The sequence below is a fragment of the Hyperolius riggenbachi genome, chromosome 3 (assembly GCF_040937935.1).
Source record: "Hyperolius riggenbachi isolate aHypRig1 chromosome 3, aHypRig1.pri, whole genome shotgun sequence".
Taxonomy (NCBI): domain Eukaryota; kingdom Metazoa; phylum Chordata; class Amphibia; order Anura; family Hyperoliidae; genus Hyperolius; species Hyperolius riggenbachi.
The window spans coordinates 8,014,090-8,037,225 of NC_090648.1; the positions used below are offsets into that span (position 1 = coordinate 8,014,090).

Genomic DNA, 23,136 nt, shown 5'->3' on the forward strand with positions numbered 1-23,136 from the left:
CTGTCTCCACCCACTTACTGTCCATCCTCCTCCATCGGTGTTCATGTCACACAGAACCTTCAGAGGCTTCATTCCATCTGGATATATTGTGTACCAGCCGGATAGTCCTACACCGCTGTCCTGCAGTGCCTTGCAGCTCTGTGCTCCTGAAGGATAGATGGGCGGTATTAATTCTTATATCTCATTATCATCATTAGTGTAATGGTTAAGGGCTCTGCCTCTGACACAGGCGACCTGGGTTTGAATCTCAGCTCTGCCTGTTCAGTAAGCCAGCACCTATTCAGGGTAACAGGAAAAAAGGGAGCAGGCAGCTAGTGGACAAAGAGAGCTCTGCCATTCACTCCCATAGTAAATATCGTTTAATGGGCGCCGAACAGGAAAAAAGGGCGCCGGAGATAAATAACGTTTTACAAATGGCGCCCGGAGATTTTTAATGTTTTATAACTGTGCTTGTGATGATTTACGTTTACAAAATGCACCCGTGCCGAATAAAGTTTATAAATATACTAAACATATTTATCTTGTTTAACTAAAACATTATTTAACATTTTATCCCTTACTGTTTGTAAAACATTATTATTCACAAAACAAAGCGATCACTACGTAACATAAATTGCAATATATTTTTTACAGTCACTATTTGTAAAACATTACTATCCACATAATAAAGCGATCACTAAGGGGGGTGGTTAGGGTTAGGCACCACCAGGGGGGTCTTAGGTTTAGGCGCCACCAGGGGGGTCTTAGGTTTAGGCACCACCAGGGGGGTCTTAGGTTTAGGCACCACCAGGGGGGTCTTAGGGTTAGGCACCACCAGGGGGGTGGTTATGGTTAGGCACCACCAGGGGGGTCTTAGGTTTAGGCGCCACCAGGGGGGTCTTAGGGTTAGGCACCACCAGGGGGGTCTTAGGGTTAGGCACCACCAGGGGAGTATTAGGTTTAGGCACCACCAGGGGAGTCCTAGGGTTAGGCACCACCAGGGGGGTCTTAGGTTTAGGCGCCACCAGGGGGGTCTTAGGTTTAGGCACCACCAGGGGGGTCTTAGGTTTAGGCACCACCAGGGGGGTCTTAGGTTTAGGCACCACCAGGGGGGTCTTAGGTTTAGGCACCACCAGGGGGGTCTTAGGTTTAGGCGCCACCAGGGGGGTCTTAGGTTTAGGCACCACCAGGGGGGTCTTAGGTTTAGGCACCACCAGGGGGGTCTTAGGTTTAGGCACCACCAGGGGAGTCTTAGGTTTAGGCACCACCAGGGGGGTCTTAGGTTTAGGCACCACCAGGGGGGTCTAGAGGTTAGGGATAGGTACAGGGAGGGTTCTGTGTGAGAGTAGGGTTAGGTATAGTCACAGTACAATATACACCACCAGGGGGGTGGTTATGGTTAGGCACCACCAGGGGGGTCTTAGGTTTAGGCACCACCAGGGGGGTCTTAAGTTTAGGCACCACCAGGGGGGTCTAGGGGTTAGGGATGGGTACAGGGAGGGCTCTGTGTGAGAGTAGGGTTAGGTATAGTTTTAGTAAAATTTTAGTAATTGTATACAAAGTTCAGAAGCGCTCACGGCTCAAATCAGTGCAAGTTCAGTTTTACAAAAGTCCATCCAGTAGTTCAAATCGCCCGACTGGGTGTCCCAGACCTTCAACCGACTCCTTGACAGCTTGGCCAATGCGTTACATAGAGAATGGAGAGAAAGGGCACATAGCGTAATCCAATCATCACAACTTGCCCATCACCATTCAGTGCAAGGTTTGTAAACACCACCTCGTGCAGGCCAGGGACACACTCCCACCAATGCGCCCGCACTCACCCAGTCAGCCTCCAACCAATCCGGAGCTCCGGAGCTACATCACGTGACTGGCAGAGTAAGGAAGCTACAGGACGTAAGGGTCTGAGGCAGCATGTGTGTGAGCGGCTACCCGGGAACGCAATCTGCATATGTACAAAATGCTCTATGATCCTCATACGCTTGTGAGTGCAATTCTTATATTTTTATAGAGATTAAAAAGGTTTTACACTATCTGGCACTCTTTTAAGTTTTTAGATTATTCTTACTGGAAACGAGATTTGCCACATCCCCTGTCTATGCTTTATATCCAGACTTCCGGATTGGTTGGAGTCTGACTGGGTGAGTGCGGGCGCATTGGTGGGAGTGTGTCCCTGGCCTGCACGAGGTGGTGTTTACAAACCTTGCACTGCATGGTGATGGGCAAGTTGTGATTATTGGATTACGCTATGTGCCCTTTCTCTCCATTCTCTATGTAACGTGTTGGCCAAGCTGTCAAGGAGTCGGTTGAAGGTCAGGGACACCCAGTCGGGCGATTTGAACTACTGGATGGACTTTTGTAAATCGTTCAATTTTACAAAAGTCCATCCAGTAGTTCAAATCGCCCGACTGGGTGTCCCTGACCTTCAACCGACTCCTTGACAGCTTGGCCAACACGTTACATAGAGAATGGAGTGCACTGATTTGAGCTGTGAGCGCTTCTGAACTTTGTATACAGTTGGTTTTATAGGCAATTTACAGTATTGTCATTTCTCAGTGCGCTCCACGTAGAATTACGGTTCTCCATAAGCGCAGACTTTCTTTCCTTTAAAATTTTAGTAATACTTACTAATGTTTTACAACACTTATTACAAACGTAGTTATATTTATATCATCGTAATAAACAATATTTTCAGATTTTATTATAAGAAGAAACCATAAATGAAGGTTATTCACAATAATTATTATTATTATTATTATTGATTTATAAAGCGCCAACATATTCCGTGGCACTGTACAAAGTAGGAAACAAACATGGGGTACATAATAATACAGACAATGGTGTACACCAATATACAAGATACATAATTAGTGACAAAATACTAAGAATGATACAAAATACAAATTATAGAATTGGTAATGACAGTGATAAAATTAACATGATGAATAAAATGTATAATGGTTACCAAGACACAAAAGGGGGAGAGAGCCCTGCCCTTGCGAGCTTACAATCTAAAGGGAATGGGGGGGGGGGGGGGGGAAACAGGAGGAGGGGTAGTATGCAGCAAATATATAGAGGCTTTGTGTTTTAGGATACCTAGTAGGAGTGCAATTTGGTCTTAGTACAAAGGGAAGTGGCCTAAGGTAGAGCATATGCTTGTCGGAACAAGTGTGTTTTTAGAGAGCGTTTAATATACAATTATAACGATTAAACATATATTATCATTTTTTACGAGACGTAATTATACGTTTCACTTTTGAAACAGGGAAGATTAACGTTTTCACAATTGCCGATTTCATACACATTATTTAATGATTTATACATTTGTAAAACATTATTTGTAAACGAAATTGTAACGATTGTGGAATTCTCTCCGTGATCAGCGCACAGGACGTGCGCTGACACTGCGGAAATCCTCCACAAGCGTATAATTTGAGGGAACCCAGCAAAAGGTGCAACGCACCTGTAGAGGGAAATTCCTGTCGGCAGGTGGAGCTGTGGAGTGCATGAGAATGAGCACAGAGACAGATTGTATGTGTGTGCACCAATCCAGGCGCCAACCCACGACAGTGCACACACAACAGCAGATAAGAAGTAGGAACGCAATCGCGAGAAAGGCGATCGCCAGAAGTGACACAAGACAGACTAGAACAGAACACAAGAGGAGCAAAGGCACAGCAAATAATACAATGAGAATGATAAGGAAAACAACAAACGCTAACTAAACGCGAACACCGCACTCATTCGCAACAGTGCACGCGTTTATGCGCGGTCTCCGCGTGATAAGCACAACAGAGACAAGCACGCCTAACTAACCACCGACAGACAAACATGAAACAGAGGACGCGAGCGCTTGCTTAACGGTTACCTCACCGAGCCTCCAGCAAGCACTCGCAGCAGACAAGACAGATATACGAAAACAGGAATAAGTGAGAGATACGATCCACTTCTCTTTCCGCCAGAGCGAGTGCGATCCAAGTATAGAAACAGAGCGAGTCGGATCCACAGCACTAGCGCAAGGCGAGTGCGATCCAGGCAAGACAGATCAGATGAGTAGCTGGTAGCAACCGCTGCTCCAGCTATACTCCAAGAAGAAAGATCAGAACGACTTCCTGTCGACCACCGCTGGGACAGGACAATCGCAAACAGACAAACAAAACAGATATGCAATCCTAACTGCACTAGGGGACCTGCCTAGTGCAGTCCCAGGAATTACTCTAAGCTAACCTTCAAACAATGAGCAAGGCTGACACTCCAGGAGTGTTTCACAGGACAAATCCTTATGACCAGTGAAGGTCTGTGATATCACATGGTATATATAGAGCAAGCCTACAAAGGATGTGGCTAGGCAATTTGCATGACAAACGTATGCAAATTCCTCAGCAGCAGCAAGCTGCAAAACTGACAAAAGGTCTCTCTTCCAGAGACCTGCAGAATGCAGACCTGAACAGTGGTCAAAAACTTGCCTGCCTGCGCAGGCAACTGAGCGGATCATTACAGAAATACAGCACAATATTTTTATAAACGCTATTAATGCTTATCGTTTACACCCCGCGCCCTTTAATCCCGACGCCATTTTTTGACGGACGCCCTATTCAGTTGGTGAGGTTGGGCAAGTCTCCCTAACACTGCTACTGCCTATAGAGCACGCCCTAGTGGCTGCTGCTCTGGCGCTTTGAGTCCCCCAGGAGAAAAGCGCAATATAAATGTTTTGTGTTTATTATTATGGGGCCATAGAGTGTATCAGTATCTGGAAAGGAGGAGTGTGCATGTCAAGGCAGAAGAATGCTGCAGATGATAGTGGAGGGAATCTGCATAAGCAGCGCATGGGAGGGGTTGTGCTGTCTATGGGAAGAAATCTCCATGAGGAGGGAGTGGAATCACATGAATGTGGGTGTGGCCTGCACATGGGAGGGCAAAAGAAATGCTGCCCCCAAGAGGGAGATATCTGCGCAGAAAATCTCAATATAAAAAAATGACATAGAACAGGGTTTATAATCCACATTCAAATTAAAAATATCAAGAAACATAATAAAGTTTTGGCCATCAAAATTATATAAACAAGCATACAGTATTCTACATTTACCATCCGCTCTATTTCTCTCTCCCACTCTGTCTCTATTTCAGCCTCGTCTCATATAGGTTCCTGGATCCAGCAGCTCCACACTGGATCTAACATGCTATCTTTATACTGTAAGAAAGATTGGCTCCTCCCATGATGCATTTAGCCACACCCATCACCAGAATACTTTCAGCTTCTAGTAACAGAATGGCTCCAATTCTTTACTGTCCCATATTTTCCTCTAGCTATGAGTCATGCAGGAATTTCCCGATAAAGTTGTAATCCTCACACAGTCTGGGAAATATGTAACATTTTTTTTTCACACACACACACACAACAATAGCCTTAAATAGTAACTGTTTTTTTTTTCACAAGACAAAAATCATAAAGCTAAAATGATAAAGTAAAGTAAAAAATAGTAATGCAATTTATCAGACAAGTGGGCTTACTTCATGTTTCATGGCTAAACCCTTGAGAGCTTATGCAGACAAGATAGGAGAACCTCTCACCCACTGTGGACATAGTGGTTTTCTTTCTAAATATGGTAGCTGGAATGCAGAAGTGGTGAGATGGGCACAGAGATGTCACTTACCCCAAACCTTCAGTTGTGACACTTCCTCTCTGAGGTTGTTAACTGCAGAAGAAAACAGAAAATTACTTTCTGGTACAAGAGGAACATTTCTAGCAATATACACTCATCTAAAGGATTATTAGGAACACCATACTAATATTTGACCCCCTTTCACCTTCAGAACTGCCTTAATTCTACATGGCATTAATTCAACAAGGTGCTGAAAGCATTCTTTAGAAATGTTGGCCCATATTGATACGATAGCATCTTGCAATTCACGGAGATTTGTGGGATGCACATTCAGGGCATGAAGCTCCCGTTCCATCACATCCCAAAAATGCTCTATTTGTTTGAGATCTGGTGACTGTGGGGGCCATTTTACTACAGTGAACTCATTGTCATGTTCAAGAAACCAATTTGAAATGATTGGAGCTTTGTGACATGGTGTATTATCCTGCTAGAAGTAGCCATCAGAGGATGGGTACATGGTGGTCATGAAGGGATGGACATGGTCGGAAACAATGCTCAGGCAGCCCGTGGCACTTAAACTATGCCCAATTGGCACTAAGTGGCCTAAAGTGTGCCAAGAAAACATCCCCCACACCATTACACCACCACCAGCCTGCACAGTGGTAACAAGGCATGATGGATCCATGTTCTCATTCTGTTTATGCCAAATTCTGACTCTATCGAGACTCATCAGACCAGGTAACATGTTTCCAGTCTTCAACTGTCCAATTTTGGTGAGCTCGTGCAAACTGTAGTCTCTTTTTCCTATTTGTGGTGGTGTGGAGTGGTATCTGGTGGGGTCTTTTGCTGTTGTAGACCATCCGCCTCAAGGTTGTGCATGTTGTGGCTTCACAAATGCTTTGCTGCATACCTCAGTTGTAACGAGTGATTATTTCAGTCAACGTTGCTCTCCTATCAGCTTGAATCAGTCGGCCCATTCTCCTCTGACCTCTAGCAGGAACAAGGCATTTTCACCTACAGGACTGCCGCATCCTGGATGTTTTTCCCTTTTCACACCATTCTTTGTAAATCCTAGAAATGGTTGTGCGTGAAAATCCCAGTAACTGAGCAGATTGTGAAATACTCAGACCGGCCCATCTGGCACCAACAAATCACCTTTATTTCCCATTCTGACATTCAGTTTGGAGTTCAGGAGATTGTTTTGACCAGGACCACACCCCTAAATGCATTGAAGCAACTGCCCATGTGATTGGTTGATTCGATAATTGCATTAATGAGAAATTGAACAGGGGTTCCTAATAATCCTTTAGGTGAGTGTATATCTATAGTTAAAGCAGCTGTTATGGGGCCCAAGCCAAGAGCAGTTCAGGGTTCAGTCTGTCCTCAACTCCCAGTAAAAGGTAGTTATAAATACATCAGCAGATGTGTGTTGGGTGCAGAGCCTGCAGGGAAGATGTTCTGACTATTGCAGCATGTTTCCTGAACTCTTTAAATGAATAATAATGAGTTAATCCTCTACAGGAAATGACATCACTGGTCAGTAGATCCTGCAAGGGAGGTATTGGGAGAATGACTGTACAGCGCCAGCTTCCTGCATGCTCCTGTGATGTGAATAGCCTGTATGTGCTTTATGTGTTGTATGTTGTACTGTATGTGTCTACTCTGCTGGATCCACTTACATCCTGGATAGAAGCCCCATAGCTAATAATAATCCAAACATTTCTATAGCACTTTTCTCCTGTTGGATTCAAAGCGCTCAAGAGCTGCAGCCACTGGGACACACTCAGTAGGCCACCCTGCAGTGTTAGGGAGTCTTGCCTTGAACTCCTTACTGAACAGGTACTTGACCTAGCCAGGATTTGAACCCTGGCCTCCCATGTCAAAGGCAGCGCCCTTAACCAGTACACTATCCAGCCACAAGGACTGTCTAGCTTTAGGAACCAAATTTCCCTTTCCCTCTTTCTTTTTCATTTGTCCCTCTTTCAGGTCTGACGTACATATCTGTGTAAATAAATCACAACATCACTGCACTGGCCCTCCTCCTCAGACACATCTCCCACCCTCAATTGCTTCCAGTTTACTGCTTCCATCCAGGGCCGGTTTAAGCAACAATGGGGCCCCAGGGCAAAATAAACCTGGGGGGCCCCCCAACATATACCCCGGAACAAAAATCGGCATTAGGGGACCTTTTTTGCAGCTGGTATAGTCAGGGTGTGAAGTCCCAATCGGTCGGAGCTCCACATTCTGGCTATCCCAGCCTGCATGGGGGACAAGGGGTTAAAAAGTTTCAGGAGGGGGGACCCCACATAATTTTTTTTAGAAAAAAATTCCCACACGCTAAACATAAAAAAAAAAATTGGGAAAATAGGAAAAAAATGCCAGGGATCTTCATACAGCCATATTGCGGCTGTATAGCGATCCCTGGCCAAAGCGCTGTGGCTGCGTATGGACTCCCTGGAAACCTTGTCAGGAAACGTATTGCTCTTTCTTTTGATACATGTAAAATTACACTACCGTTAGGATTGCTACTAAAAGTGACATTTACCGCATTTAAAAGTATACTTTTTTCCTTCAAAACTTTAAAATCGATTTTCTCAAAAACTATAAGGTCTTTTTGAAAAATTGTTTTTTCCTCTTATTCCCAATGATCTCCTTAACATATCCTGCAAATTTAGGGTTTCAAGCATTTAAGGTGGATTTGCTATTAACCGTTAAAGTTGGCAGGTTTTTAAATGTGTATTTTTTTTCCTTTGAAACTTTAAAATCGATTTTCTCAAAAACTACAAGGCCGATTTGAAATTTTTTTTTTCCTCTTGTAGCCACTGGGGGCCCCTACAAGCTCTGGGGCCCTGGGGCAGCTGCCTCCTCTGCCTTAATGGTAGCGCCGGCCCTGCTTCCATCTCACCGACATCTCGCTTACTACAGACAGATCACAAACTTCCCTCAGTCACTTCACAGAGTACTCTGAAACTCCTCCTCCACATCCCCGGCTCCTCCCTAAAAATCACAACATCCCTGCACTGTCCCCTCCTCCTCAGACACATCTCCCACCCTCACCTGCTTCCAGTTTACTGCTTCCATCTCACCGACATCTCGCTTACTACAGACAGACCACAAACTTCCCTCAGTCACTTCACAGAGTACTCTAAAACTCCTCCTCCGCATCCTCAACTCCTCCCCAACAATCACAACATCACTGCACTGGCCCTCCTCCTCAGACACATCTCCCACCTGCTTCCAGTATACCATCCAGTGTCCATCTCGCCGATATCTCGCTTACTGCAGACCGATCATCTTTACTCATTTATGCTGCTCTTATTCCCAAATATGAGAGTTTTGGTCCCTCCTATTCTGGGTGTCTGTTACACACCCATAACTAACAGCACACAGATTACTAGTGATACTCACTGTAAGTTATCATGATGCTTGTTGAAATAACCATAAAAAGGACCTTCAGGACCAGAAGTATAACCAGGATCAGTATAATACGATTGTGGATATCCTTGTCCGCTGGAGTCTCTGTAATTATAGACAGAAGTGGTGATTTATTGTTATTAAGTATTTATATAGCTCCAACATTTTCTGTAGCTCTGTCCAGCGTGTATTGTCTTGTCACTTTGTCCTCTGTCCCTCAGAGGGGCTCAAAATCTAATCCCTACCATAGTCACATGTCTATGTATGTATTGTGTAGTGCCTGTATCGTAGTCTAGGGCCAATTTAGGGGGAAGCCAACTAACTTATCTTTATGTTTTTTGGGATGTGGGAGGAAACTGGAGTGCCTGGAGGAAACCCACACAGACATGGGGAGGACATACGAACTCCATGCTGATAGTGCCCTGGCTGGGATTCACACTGGAGACTCAGCACCGCAAGGCGAGAGTTCTAAGTACTACACCACCGTGCTAACCCTCCATGTGTCAGCCCTATCTCTTCCCTATATGTATATTCAAACTAATTCCACACTGTGGACCTAGAGGGCGACTGTTTATGATGTCACTGACTCCCATCTTCCCCACAGGTCATCACGCCCCTAGAGTGTTACACCATCCCCATTGATCCTCCACCCACGGAATAACACCTCCGCTTTTTGAAATGCAAAAGAGTAGTAGTGGCTGGATAATGTACTGGTTAAATAAAAAAAACACCTTTGCTGAAGGAGAGCAGAGTTTGAATCCTTTCTGGAGTCAGTTCTTTGGCAAAGACTCCCCAATGCTCCCGAGTGGCTGCTTTTTGTGTATTTACTGGTTGCAGCTCTCTAACAAAGCCCTCTGGTAACAAAACACACACAGACACGTGAACATGGACTTTTCGAGAAAATTGATTTAGAGAATGCAAAGGAAAATGGTTTTTAAACTCAGAAAAATGACAGTTTTAAAAACATTTTTCCTTTGCACATTTTCCTTTGCAAAAGTCTTTTTGAGAAATTGTTTATTTGACTTGTTGCCAGCATTCCTCGTAACAGAAGTAGCATTTTTGGTGACAATGTCATGTACAGAAGTTTTGCTATTAACTGCTAAATTTGGCACAAAATTACTTGAAAATGCAAAACTACAGTTCCCAATGACATTTACAAACAAAACTCATTACTAGTTTGCCTAATTTCACATTACGGTTTCTCATCGTAATTGCAAATTTTGATGCAAATTACGTGTGAAATTCATGCTCATCACTCATTTTTGCCACTGCAACCTGTCCTACAACCTGAGCAATGCCAATGGATGTACATTTGCTAGTCTGGCATACGAAGCCTCCACCATAATTCTCTGAAGACTTCAGGAAGATCTTAGTAGCTGTTCGCAGAGTGGTGTTTATTCCCATGCACTATATAATGAAGTCATGGTACGTGTCGCTATCAGGGATGTGGCTGAATGTCAGAGTGATGTTTATTCCCATGCACTGTATAATGAAGTCATGGTACGTGTCGCTATCAGGGATGTGGCTGAATGTCAGAGTGGTGTTTATTCCCATGCACTATATAATGAAGTCATGGTACGTGTCGCTATCAGGGATGTGGCTGAATGTCAGAGTGGTGTTTATTCCCATGCACTGTATAATGAAGTCATGGTACGTGTCGCTATCAGGGATGTGGCTGAATGTCAGAGTGATGTTTATTCCCATGCACTATATAATGAAGTCATGGTATGTGTCGCTATCAGGGATGTGGCTGAATGTCAGAGTGATGTTTATTCCCATGCACTATATAATGAAGTCATGGTACGTGTCGCTATCAGGGATGTGGCTGAATGTCAGAGTGATGTTTATTCCCATGCACTATATAATGAAGTCATGGTACGTGTCGCTATCAGGGATGTGGCTGAATGTCAGAGTGATGTTTATTCCCATGCACTATATAATGAAGTCATGGTATGTGTCGCTATCAGGGATGTGGCTGAATGTCAGAGTGGTGTTTATTCCCATGCACTATATAATGAAGTCATGGTACGTGTCGCTATCAGGGATGTGGCTGAATGTCAGAGTGGTGTTTATTCCCATGCACTATATAATGAAGTCATGGTACGTGTCGCTATCAGGGATGTGGCTGAATGTCAGAGTGGTGTTTATTCCCATGCACTGTATAATGAAGTCATGGTACGTGTCGCTATCAGGGATGTGGCTGAATGTCAGAGTGATGTTTATTCCCATGCACTGTATAATGAAGTCATGGTACGTGTCGCTATCAGGGATGTGGCTGAATGTCAGAGTGGTGTTTATTCCCATGCACTATATAATGAAGTCATGGTACGTGTCGCTATCAGGGATGTGGCTGAATGTCAGAGTGATGTTTATTCCCATGCACTATATAATGAAGTCATGGTACGTGTCGCTATCAGGGATGTGGCTGAATGTCAGAGTGATGTTTATTCCCATGCACTATATAATGAAGTCATGGTACGTGTCGCTATCAGGGATGTGGCTGAATGTCAGAGTGATGTTTATTCCCATGCACTGTATAATGAAGTCATGGTACGTGTCGCTATCAGGGATGTGGCTGAATGTCAGAGTGATGTTTATTCCCATGCACTATATAATGAAGTCATGGTACGTGTCGCTATCAGGGATGTGGCTGAATGTCAGAGTAATGTTTATTCCCATGCACTATATAATGAAGTCATGGTACGTGTCGCTATCAGGGATGTGGCTGAATGTCAGAGTGATGTTTATTCCCATGCACTATATAATGAAGTCATGGTATGTGTCGCTATCAGGGATGTGGCTGAATGTCAGAGTGATGTTTATTCCCATGCACTATATAATGAAGTCATGGTACGTGTCGCTATCAGGGATGTGGCTGAATGTCAGAGTGGTGTTTATTTCCATGCACTATATAATGAAGTCATGGTACGTGTCGCTATCAGGGATGTGGCTGAATGTCAGAGTGATGTTTATTCCCATGCACTGTATAATGAAGTCATGGTACGTGTCGCTATCAGGGATGTGGCTGAATGTCAGAGTGATGTTTATTCCCATGCACTATATAATGAAATCATGGTACGTGTCGCTATCAGGGATGTGGCTGAATGTCAGAGTGATGTTTATTTCCATGCACTATATAATGAAGTCATGGTACGTGTCGCTATCAGGGATGTGGCTGAATGTCAGAGTGATGTTTATTCCCATGCACTATATAATGAAGTCATGGTACGTGTCGCTATCAGGGATGTGGCTGAATGTCAGAGTGATGTTTATTCCCATGCACTGTATAATGAAGTCATGGTACGTGTCGCTATCAGGGATGTGGCTGAATGTCAGAGTGATGTTTATTCCCATGCACTATATAATGAAGTCATGGTACGTGTCGCTATCAGGGATGTGGCTGAATGTCAGAGTGATGTTTATTCCCATGCACTATATAATGAAGTCATGGTACGTGTCGCTATCAGGGATGTGGCTGAATGTCAGAGTGATGTTTATTCCCATGCACTATATAATGAAGTCATGGTACGTGTCGCTATCAGGGATGTGGCTGAATGTCAGAGTGATGTTTATTCCCATGCACTATATAATGAAGTCATGGTACGTGTCGCTATCAGGGATGTGGCTGAATGTCAGAGTGATGTTTATTCCCATGCACTATATAATGAAGTCATGGTACGTGTCGCTATCAGGGATGTGGCTGAATGTCAGAGTGATGTTTATTCCCATGCACTATATAATGAAGTCATGGTACGTGTCGCTATCAGGGATGTGGCTGAATGTCAGAGTGATGTTTATTCCCATGCACTATATAATGAAGTCATGGTATGTGTCGCTATCAGGGATGTGGCTGAATGTCAGAGTGGTGTTTATTCCCATGCACTATATAATGAAGTCATGGTATGTGTCGCTATCAGGGATGTGGCTGAATGTCAGAGTGATGTTTATTCCCATGCACTATATAATGAAGTCATGGTACGTGTCGCTATCAGGGATGTGGCTGAATGTCAGAGTGATGTTTATTCCCATGCACTATATAATGAAGTCATGGTACGTGTCGCTATCAGGGATGTGGCTGAATGTCAGAGTGATGTTTATTTCCATGCACTATATAATGAAGTCATGGTACGTGTCGCTATCAGGGATGTGGCTGAATGTCAGAGTGATGTTTATTCCCATGCACTATATAATGAAGTCATGGTACGTGTCGCTATCAGGGATGTGGCTGAATGTCAGAGTGATGTTTATTCCCATGCACTGTATAATGAAGTCATGGTACGTGTCGCTATCAGGGATGTGGCTGAATGTCAGAGTGATGTTTATTCCCATGCACTATATAATGAAGTCATGGTACGTGTCGCTATCAGGGATGTGGCTGAATGTCAGAGTGATGTTTATTCCCATGCACTATATAATGAAGTCATGGTATGTGTCGCTATCAGGGATGTGGCTGAATGTCAGAGTGATGTTTATTCCCATGCACTGTATAATGAAGTCATGGTACGTGTCGCTATCAGGGATGTGGCTGAATGTCAGAGTGATGTTTATTCCCATGCACTATATAATGAAGTCATGGTACGTGTCGCTATCAGGGATGTGGCTGAATGTCAGAGTGATGTTTATTCCCATGCACTATATAATGAAGTCATGGTATGTGTCGCTATCAGGGATGTGGCTGAATGTCAGAGTGGTGTTTATTCCCATGCACTATATAATGAAGTCATGGTACGTGTCGCTATCAGGGATGTGGCTGAATGTCAGAGTGATGTTTATTCCCATGCACTATATAATGAAGTCATGGTACGTGTCGCTATCAGGGATGTGGCTGAATGTCAGAGTGATGTTTATTCCCATGCACTGTATAATGAAGTCATGGTACGTGTCGCTATCAGGGATGTGGCTGAATGTCAGAGTGATGTTTATTCCCATGCACTATATAATGAAGTCATGGTACGTGTCGCTATCAGGGATGTGGCTGAATGTCAGAGTGATGTTTATTCCCATGCACTATATAATGAAGTCATGGTACGTGTCGCTATCAGGGATGTGGCTGAATGTCAGAGTGATGTTTATTCCCATGCACTGTATAATGAAGTCATGGTACGTGTCGCTATCAGGGATGTGGCTGAATGTCAGAGTGATGTTTATTCCCATGCACTATATAATGAAGTCATGGTATGTGTCGCTATCAGGGATGTGGCTGAATGTCAGAGTGATGTTTATTCCCATGCACTATATAATGAAGTCATGGTACGTGTCGCTATCAGGGATGTGGCTGAATGTCAGAGTGATGTTTATTCCCATGCACTATATAATGAAGTCATGGTACGTGTCGCTATCAGGGATGTGGCTGAATGTCAGAGTGATGTGCATTTGTGACTTTCTTGAATTCTTCCTTCCTTCTCTGATTCTAATTTTCCCTGATACCCTAAATCTCACCTAACACCACTGGCTCTCTCTACTAACCAAAGAGGAAGTGAAGCTGCAGTGCTGGACACAAGGAGTTGCACTCTTTTAGCAGAGGGAGCAGGTGGGTGGAGTCAGGTTATCTGCTCTGTTCTCTGTAAGCAAATCTCAGGCTACTGCCAGCAAGGAGCTAATCAACTAAGTCAGGAACTTGCCAGCCAGAAATGTAATTGTTTTTTTTAATAAGAAACTACACAGACACAGACACTATGCACAAAACTTTATGCATTGCTAATTAATGCAGATTTACCATCATGTGCTTTAACCACTTCAGTCTATCTGGAGGACTATAGTCATCTAGAAAGACACCTCTGAAGTCGAATTAAACACTTCCTGGAAAACCAGGGTAGTTTTTCTACATCCACCTAGTGATGAAAAGTTAAATTGCACACACCACAAATTTTTAATTAAAAAAAATAAAATGAATCCCTTCCAAATGCCCCACTCCAGTTACCAAATAATCATGTTATAAAAAAATAGTTAAAAAAAAAAACATTAATAGTTGCATACAGGATACAGGCTGTATCTCATCAACAGCTGTTCAAATCCAGGTGAGACCCATCCTGGACAGGGCAACTATCCCATTTCACATACGAAGCGTACGCTTCGTTTTCTATATTCTGATTTATTTCAAGGTTTACGGTCAATCTATAATTACTGTTATAGAGGGTTCAGACCCCGCTATGCCTGACTCATGATAGCAATCCTATAAATGCTGTTTCCTTTACTGAGTTAGCAGGCATTTTTTTAAAGACAAGAACCAGGCTGATTTTTGAGTCAAGGCTTTTAAAGAGAAACTCCAACCTAGAATTGAACTTTATCCCAATCAGTAGCTGATACCCCCTTTTACATGAGAAATAGAATGATTTTCACAAACAGACCATCAGGGGGCGCTGTGTGACTGATTTTGTGCTGAAACCCCTCCCACAAGAAGCTCTGAGTACCGCGGTACTCTGGGCAAACTGCCACAATGTAACAATGTTCACAGACAGGGAATAGCTGCTTACAGCTGTCTCTAACAGCCAAAACAGCTAACAGCAGCTACATAACCTGCCCACAGTAACAATGTCACCATGTAATACATGTCAGAATGTGAATCGGGGAGAGGAAAAATTTTACAATGAGCAAACACTGACTAAATCATTTATACATAATTATGGTAAAAAATTAAGCACTTTTTTTACTACATTATTTTCACTGGAGTTCCTCTTTAAAGAGAATCTGTAACTAAAAACAATCCCACCTCGGTAGGGATGCTCACCTCATTGGGACCCTGAGGCTTCCCCCATCCCAAGGTAAGTACCCCCAGGGGAATTTATTTTTAGTACAGAGTCTCTTTAAAGATTCCATAATTTACTGGGTAGATAAATTAGTGTAATCTCAAAGAAAAACTCATCTGTTGAGCACAATTACTGCCTGGCATTGGATTCTTCCAAAGCCCATAGCTTGCTTCTATAGAGTAAAGGTGGCCATATATCTAGTGATGTTTGGGCTGTCAACCATGAGACAGATCTATCTCTGCTCAAATCTGATCAGAGAGAGATCTATTGCCTGTCCATATACCGCAGATCGACTCTCAATAGGTTTTAACATGAACATGAAAAGCAGGACACACATACTATTGGATGTTCTGAAATGTATCACCTGTCCTTTTGGCGTGTTCTCTGATGTCACTTATGTCACCATGATAGCTTGTACCATGTGGCATGTGTATTATGTGGTGCTTGTGCCATGTGCTAGGCTATCTTGGTAACAGAGGTGTCTGAGAAGGACACTAGAGTTGTGCCAGTGGGACAGGTGAAAACTTACAGAACACAGGCACCCAGTAGACATTTACACTTTGGGGGACAGCGCCGTGGGGGTCTGCCGTATATGTCAGTTGTTGTGATCAGTGCCAGGAAAAGGCGAGAGAGGCTCCAGCCTCAGGGTGCAGTGTAGGAGGGGGCGCAGGGCGGTGCCAAGGCAGAGGCAAGAGAGGCTTCAGCCTCAGGGCACAGTATAGGAGGGGGCGCAGGGCGGGGCTGAGGCAAGAAAGTCTCCAGCCTCAGGGCACAGTGTAGGAGGGGCGCACAACTCATTGAGCTATCATTCCCCTATTGTGTTTGAAGCAGAGAAAAATAAGAACAGGGGATACATGGCAGTGACTGCAAGCCAGATAACTAGAGATTAAGGTGTTGGGGGGGTTGGGGTCCTGGGGCACCCCTTATTCTAATAGCAATCAGTGTGTGATGGCTGGGGTGGGAGGGATGGGGGAGGGGCCTCTTATTCTAATAGCAATCAGTGTGTGACGGCTGGGGTGGGAGGGATGGAGGGGCGCACTTTGGTGTCTTAGCCTTGGATGTTTGAGGACCTTGTCCTGGCTCTTGATTGTTATATCTAACGACGTCACCACTGCGCACCGAATCAAGCACTTTCAACCAAGATTTTCCAGCATGTAGGATTGATGAATTCAACCAATTTCAGCCCAAAATTGGTCAAATCATCGATTGGGTGGTCATTTTATGACACCGATTTTCATTTGATTCAATAAAATTATCAAATCGGATGATCGAACAGGTCAAAAAATCGTTAAATGCCTGGCCACCTTAAAGAGAACCAGAGACAATCTAAAAAAAAAGATTTTATACATACCTAGGGCTTCCTCCAGCCCATACGCACGGATCACTCCCACATCGCCATCCACCGCTGCCCGCAACTACGAGAACCGGCTCCCCGCTCTTCCGTCAGTCGGAGCCAGTCTAGCGTAGGACAAGCACGCTCTTTGTCTATCTCTCCAGCAGCAGCTGGAGAGATATGTAGAGGGCGCACTTCTCCTGCGGAGCCTGGCTCCGATGACGTCAGTGACGGGAGCCGGTTCTCGTAGTTGCGGGCAGCGGTGGATGGCAACGTGGGGCTGGAGAAAGCCCCAGGTATGTATAAAATCTTTTCTTTAGGATTTTCTCTGGTTCCCTTTAAGTCTTGTACCCTAATCTGTCTACAGTGAATTATGTATATTATTGGAACACTTTACCTTTGGCTGATGGTCTATCCTCTGTCTGATATACTTCTGTATAGTCTGCATGGGCGTATATTTCTTCCTCAATAGAATCCACTGCAAATACACGTGTGTTTATGTGAATTTCCAGACAGTGACACACAAGTACATTTGGTATAATTATAACGGTGGCTGCCATCTCCACACATACAGAAAACAAACATACGATTATAGTTCCTGTTGGGTTTTGGTTTTGCATTAAGTTTATTTTGAATGTCGCTGAACTGAGTTTGGGAATTCAGAACCAACGACCTCTGATTTTGTAAGAAGAATTCTGCAGGTAAATATTTTAGCCTCTTCCTACAAATTACCGATGACTCCAACATTACTGTCTCCAAACCACTCGCCAAAGTTCTCAGGAATCGGCTTGGTATTTCTAATATCTACTTATCTAGAGCACATACACTAATGTTTCCTGGAGAAAATGGACATCTAATGCCTTCTGCAAATGGCTCAGTTATTATCACCCTAAACCTCCCTGGCATTAGGATTATTTCCAGATTTTAGAGTCTAAAAGCCGAGCAATTGTTTACATGCTTTTAGACCCTAAAACAATCATGCCACCAGCAAGCCTGCAGCAGCACTTACTCACCTCCTGGCTGGGATCTGGTGCTGCAGTTCTCCCTCTGTCCTCCAGGTGGCGCTGTACCCCTATAGTGAGTTTGCTGGCTGTCATTGTGATGACAGACGGCAATCTCACCTGAGGGATCCAGAGCTTCCAGGAGAGGAAGAAGAATGGCTGCCGGTGCCTGGATCCTGGGGGAGGGGAGTTAAAAAGCCCACAGCACGCTGCACTCTGCATAGACCTTGCATCGGTCACCATGAGTAAGGCTTGGTGTTATATCACTAGGGATGTTAAAGCAACTCTGAAGAGTGTACACAAATAATACAGTATATAAATACTCTCTATCTCAATTGCCAATGATGAGCTAAAATGCCAATTTTATTTTTATTTTATTTTTTTTGGCATTTATTTTCACAAAAATAATAATAAATTCAAGCAAAAATTCCTTAAAAAAAATAGTTTGGTTATTTTCACGTTTCTCGTACTTTTTTTTTTTTTTTGCAAATTTTCACTGTAAAATTGTAAAATATTGATTTTTTCTAATTTTTCCGGTAAAAGCTGTCAGGGTAAACATACCCTTTTTCTGAGTTTTTGCGCTCTTTATAATTTTTTCATGGTAACATTTTCTTGTGGTAAAAATATCGATTTTTAGCGTATATGCAAAAAATGTGAAAATACAAGTCTATTTTTGCAGAAGCCTGAACTTCTGAATGCTGTCCAAGGAGGACCTGAGAGATATTGGATCAAGAATTCACCAGCACAAAGCGCTGAACTGGGGAGCCTCTATTGTAGTCTTAGCCTTCCCTGTACATAAGAGAGTACGTAACGCCTTTTTTTTAAATTCAGGGTTGACAACAAACATTAATTAATCCTAGGGTGACAGATCTAGGGAGGTACGCCAGGAGAAAAGTGCAATATAAATGTTCTGTGTCTTGTCCACATGGCCCTGCCAAAATAGCCCAAAACAATTGTCTTGGCTGGGAATTATCTACCCCGTGTATGAGGTGAGGGCTTAGATACTCCAAGATTTAATGAAAACTGGCTGATTCAATAACTTGGCAAGGACACCTTATTCCTTGGTGAACTATGTTGGTAATCTAAAGATTCCAGTAAGACCCTTTCCTCCCAGGGACTTCCCCACCACTGATCCATAACAGCTAGGATTTAGTATTTCCAAGACAGAGATCCCGTGAGGTGTGTTCTCTGCAGGGCCGGATTTCTGCAAAGGCCACAAAGGCCATGGCCTAGGGCGGTAAAAAATCAGAAGGATAAAAGGGCGGCAGGACCTGAGAGAGATAAGAGGCTGCATGTCAAAATAAATCATTTCTCCTGCTCCGAAGCCGCCCCGGCTTTGCTGTACACAGTCAGAATTCCAGAGCTCTGTGTATTTTCCTTACTTCTTGGTGTGCAATGAGACAGTGCTATCTCCTAAACATACAAGCTTCAGTTTAATGCCAGTGGTGTAAAGAAACATGGATTGCCATGTGCTTGCTGCTCAGTCTGTGACTCTGGTTGTAGACAATTTCTGATACAGTAAGGTAAACATTTTAACAGAATTATTTCCACTTTACAACTCAAGCTGGGCTAAACAATGTATTGCTGGTCAGACTCTGTTAATGACTTGAGCCATTCCTTCTCCTCTCTCCCCCTGGATTGTAAATCTTAAACAGAAAGATAAGGTTTTGTTTTTCCTTAGAGAGATTTATGACAGCCGCTTCTAAGCTAAATCTTAACCCATTGTTGGCTCATTTTAAAGGCAGCAGTACTGTCTGCAGTAGTATGAGATAGACAACTTCTCTATAATTATAATTGCAAATGTACTGTTGCATACTTTTGTATTGTTACATTCTGTTTTGTATACCAAAAGTAATAACATATACTAAAAATTAAAATATATATATTTGTACCGTGTTGGCAAACAGTAAAAAAAAACACCTGTGAAAGAATCAGTACAATAAATAATATAAAATAGATGGAACAGATCTGTGATTACAGAAGAGCAGAGAGGGAGATGAACGCCGCTCTGCTACTTCATGCCTGGTACACACCATGCAATTTGCCATCAGATAGACGGGTCGAATCTATTATTTCTGACAGGTCCAATCTGATTTCTGATCATTTTTCTAATCGACTTTGTATAAGTGATCGGAAAATCGATTCAACCCATCTATCTGGTGTGTACCAGGCATTAGGGACTCACTGCTCTAACAGGAAAAACAATCATTCATCATTTTTCAGAGAGAAAACATTCATAGGTATACACAAGTCACTAAAACAGGCATTTCCTCCTGCAAACAAGTGATCGTTAGTCAGGGTGTTAGACAGAATGATATTGAGTGAAAGTGCATACACACATCAGACCATAGTCGTTGGAAAATGAAAGATCACAGACCAATTTTACCCCCTTCCATGTAGTATGAGAGCCATACTCTACACAGTCTGCAGATCCTCATACACACCTTGTTTAACAGACGTTCATCTGCAGATCAGACAATCATCTGCAGATCTGAAGATCCATCCTGGTGGATCTGATCTGCAGATGAATGTCTGTTAAACAAGGTGTGTATGATGATCTGCAGATATCATAGACTATGAATGCAATTTGCAGGAATGGATCTTTTGCAGGAACAGATACAGGGGCGTAGCAATAGGGGTTGCAGAGGTTGCGACCGCATCGGGGCCCATGAGCCAGAGGGTCCCCAAAGGGCCCTCCCTCAACTACAGTATTACCTCTCTATTGGTCCTGTGCTGGTAATAATCACTTCTATAGATGCTTTGTATAGCAGTAATCATTAACAAACTGTTCCCCATCCCCTTCTTGCACCTCTGACACTGTAGTTGCCATTGGCAGGTATTGTTGCGCGTATCAATTGTTATGTATAGAGTACTTGGGGGGGGGCCCAATGTAAAACTTGCATCAGGGCCCACAGCTCCTTAGCTACGCCACTGTTTGCAGATACTGATCTGTTGCATGTGTACAGCATCTTTGTGTGCAGCATCTTGTAAAGATTTCTGTCTGATGGGGAGTTCAGCTCCATAAAATAGAGACTGTGTAGAGTCTCTACACTGTGACTGTGACGTGTGTATGCACCCTGAGTGTGTGTGTGTGTGTGTGGGGGGGGGGGGGGGGGGGCGGTTGGTGGTACTGGGCCTAGGGCACTGGGAAGTCCAAATCCGGCCCTGGTTCTCTGTGTGGATAATACACAAGGTGGACCTTTGTTTTATCTATGGATGAATTGGCAGAATTTGTGGAGTTGTTTTCACCAGCAATTTAATATACCTTATGGAAATAAAACCTTAATTGATGTGTACCTGAGACAAAACTAAAAGCATTTATACTTACTTGGGGCTTCCTTCAGCCCCCTTTAGTCCATGGGCTCCCTTGCAATCCTCCCGCTGGCTGGCCGGCCTTCTTCTCTAGTCACCCCGGGCAGTGGGCAATGGGCATGCACAGCCTGACCACACATGTTACAGACATCCATCACAATCCTGTCACTGGGAGCATTCTGCAGCTGCTTAGTATCATTGCACAGACGCAGAACGTACAAGTTGCCGGGAGCACAATGGGGGCGTGCTCGGGATCAGGCTGCACATGTGCAATACAGTGGGACTGGGGCAACTGTAGGAAGATACTGGCTGGCCAGTGGAGGATTGGAATGTCCCGGGAGGCCAGAGAGGGAGCCCACAGCCTAAAGGGGGCTGAATAAAGCTCTGGTAAGTTTAAATGCCTTTAGCTGTTTTTGTCTCAGGCTTCCTTTAAAGTCTGTTAGATTCTAATTTCAATATTTCAGTTAAACTATTTTGGGATCTTACTAACTTAGCAAGTTACTGCAGTCATGGAGCCTGAGGTGGCTACACACAGTGAGTGGACAGTGATGGGAAGCCTAGAGAATAGAAAGAAGAACTCATCTAACTCAAGGAGATACAATATTCATCTTCTGTTTCAAATAATTTCTCAGTACTCTGCAATTTAAAAGTTACAAAAAAAGTTGTTGAAAAAGTTCTGTCAAAATTACTATGAGTGTTGTCTTGCTTGCTGGTGGCTTAAGGCATTTTATTGATATGATGTGAAATCATCACCCAGGAGAAAAAAGTGAATGGGATTTGGCCCAGAGAGAGAGGCTAAGGCAGGGGCAGTCAGGGTGGCTGAGGCTGCAAAACACACTGGTGGTGGCATTTATCATGCCTTGATGACCTTGTGATGGTGAAGCTAGCTTCCATGATGCATGATCTGACTGATGAGTGACTGTGTCACCTCCCCACACATTAAGCAGTGAGCTGAGCTTCATTTGATATGCGGACTAATTGGTGCATTGTTAGGGTGATTGCTGCATTTGTTTTTTTTTTGGGGGGTCGATTGCTGGATTTCATATGTGGGTTGTTTGCTGTATGTGGGGTATTAGCTTCATTTCAAATTTGGGGTGATTGTTGCATTTTCTATGGGCCGGTAAGTGCCATTCTTCACATGTAAGATGATTGCAGAACTTCGTATGTGGGGTGATTGCTGCACTTCATATAGGGTTTGACTGCCACCATTCCTATGTGGGGTGGTTGCCGTACTCCATATGTGGGGTGACTGCCGCACTTCATACATGAGATGATTGCAGCACTTCATAAGTGGGGTGATTGCCACACATCATAAATGGAGTTATTGCCACACTTAATATGTGGAGTGATTGCCACACTTCATACTGTATGTGGGTCGACTGCCACACTTCATATGTGGGGTGATTGCTGCACTTCATATGTGGGGATGATTACCACACTTCATATGCCAAGAGATTTCTGGGCAGTGGAGGTACAGGATTTTATCCCATTTTATAACACAAACACGGAAACCACAAGGTCTGCTCTGTCATGGTAAAGAGCATGGTGGGGTGGGGGGCAGTATTCTCACAATGTTTGCCTTGGCCAGAAAAAAAGTGTAGAATCTACCCTGTGAAAGGGTAGAATAATAATTTGTCAGATGAGAGAATACAAAGATCTTATATAACACCAGTGAGGAGGAAATGGCTTTTATAAAGGAAAGGATTAGCAAGTTTGTGAAAATAAGGAGTAAAATCAGCTCCACACTA

At 43.6% G+C, this 23,136-nt stretch overlaps 1 protein-coding gene across 2 annotated transcripts in view; it reads right to left on the bottom strand.

Annotated features, from left to right (window-relative positions):
* LOC137560844 (ficolin-1-A-like) overlaps positions 1-23,136 on the bottom strand; it is a 63,926-nt gene that overhangs the window by 39,064 nt on the left and 1,726 nt on the right. The window contains exons 2-5 of one of the 2 annotated variants that reach the window (XM_068271987.1): positions 17,473-17,553; positions 8,991-9,101; positions 5,634-5,675; positions 19-146 (exon numbers count right to left, since the gene is read on the bottom strand). In XM_068271987.1, coding sequence (XP_068128088.1) covers positions 19-146; positions 5,634-5,675; positions 8,991-9,101; positions 17,473-17,553 — 362 coding nt within the window. The remainder of the gene's footprint in view (positions 1-18; positions 147-5,633; positions 5,676-8,990; positions 9,102-17,472; positions 17,554-23,136) is intronic. The other variant, XM_068271988.1, reaches the window with a different exon arrangement.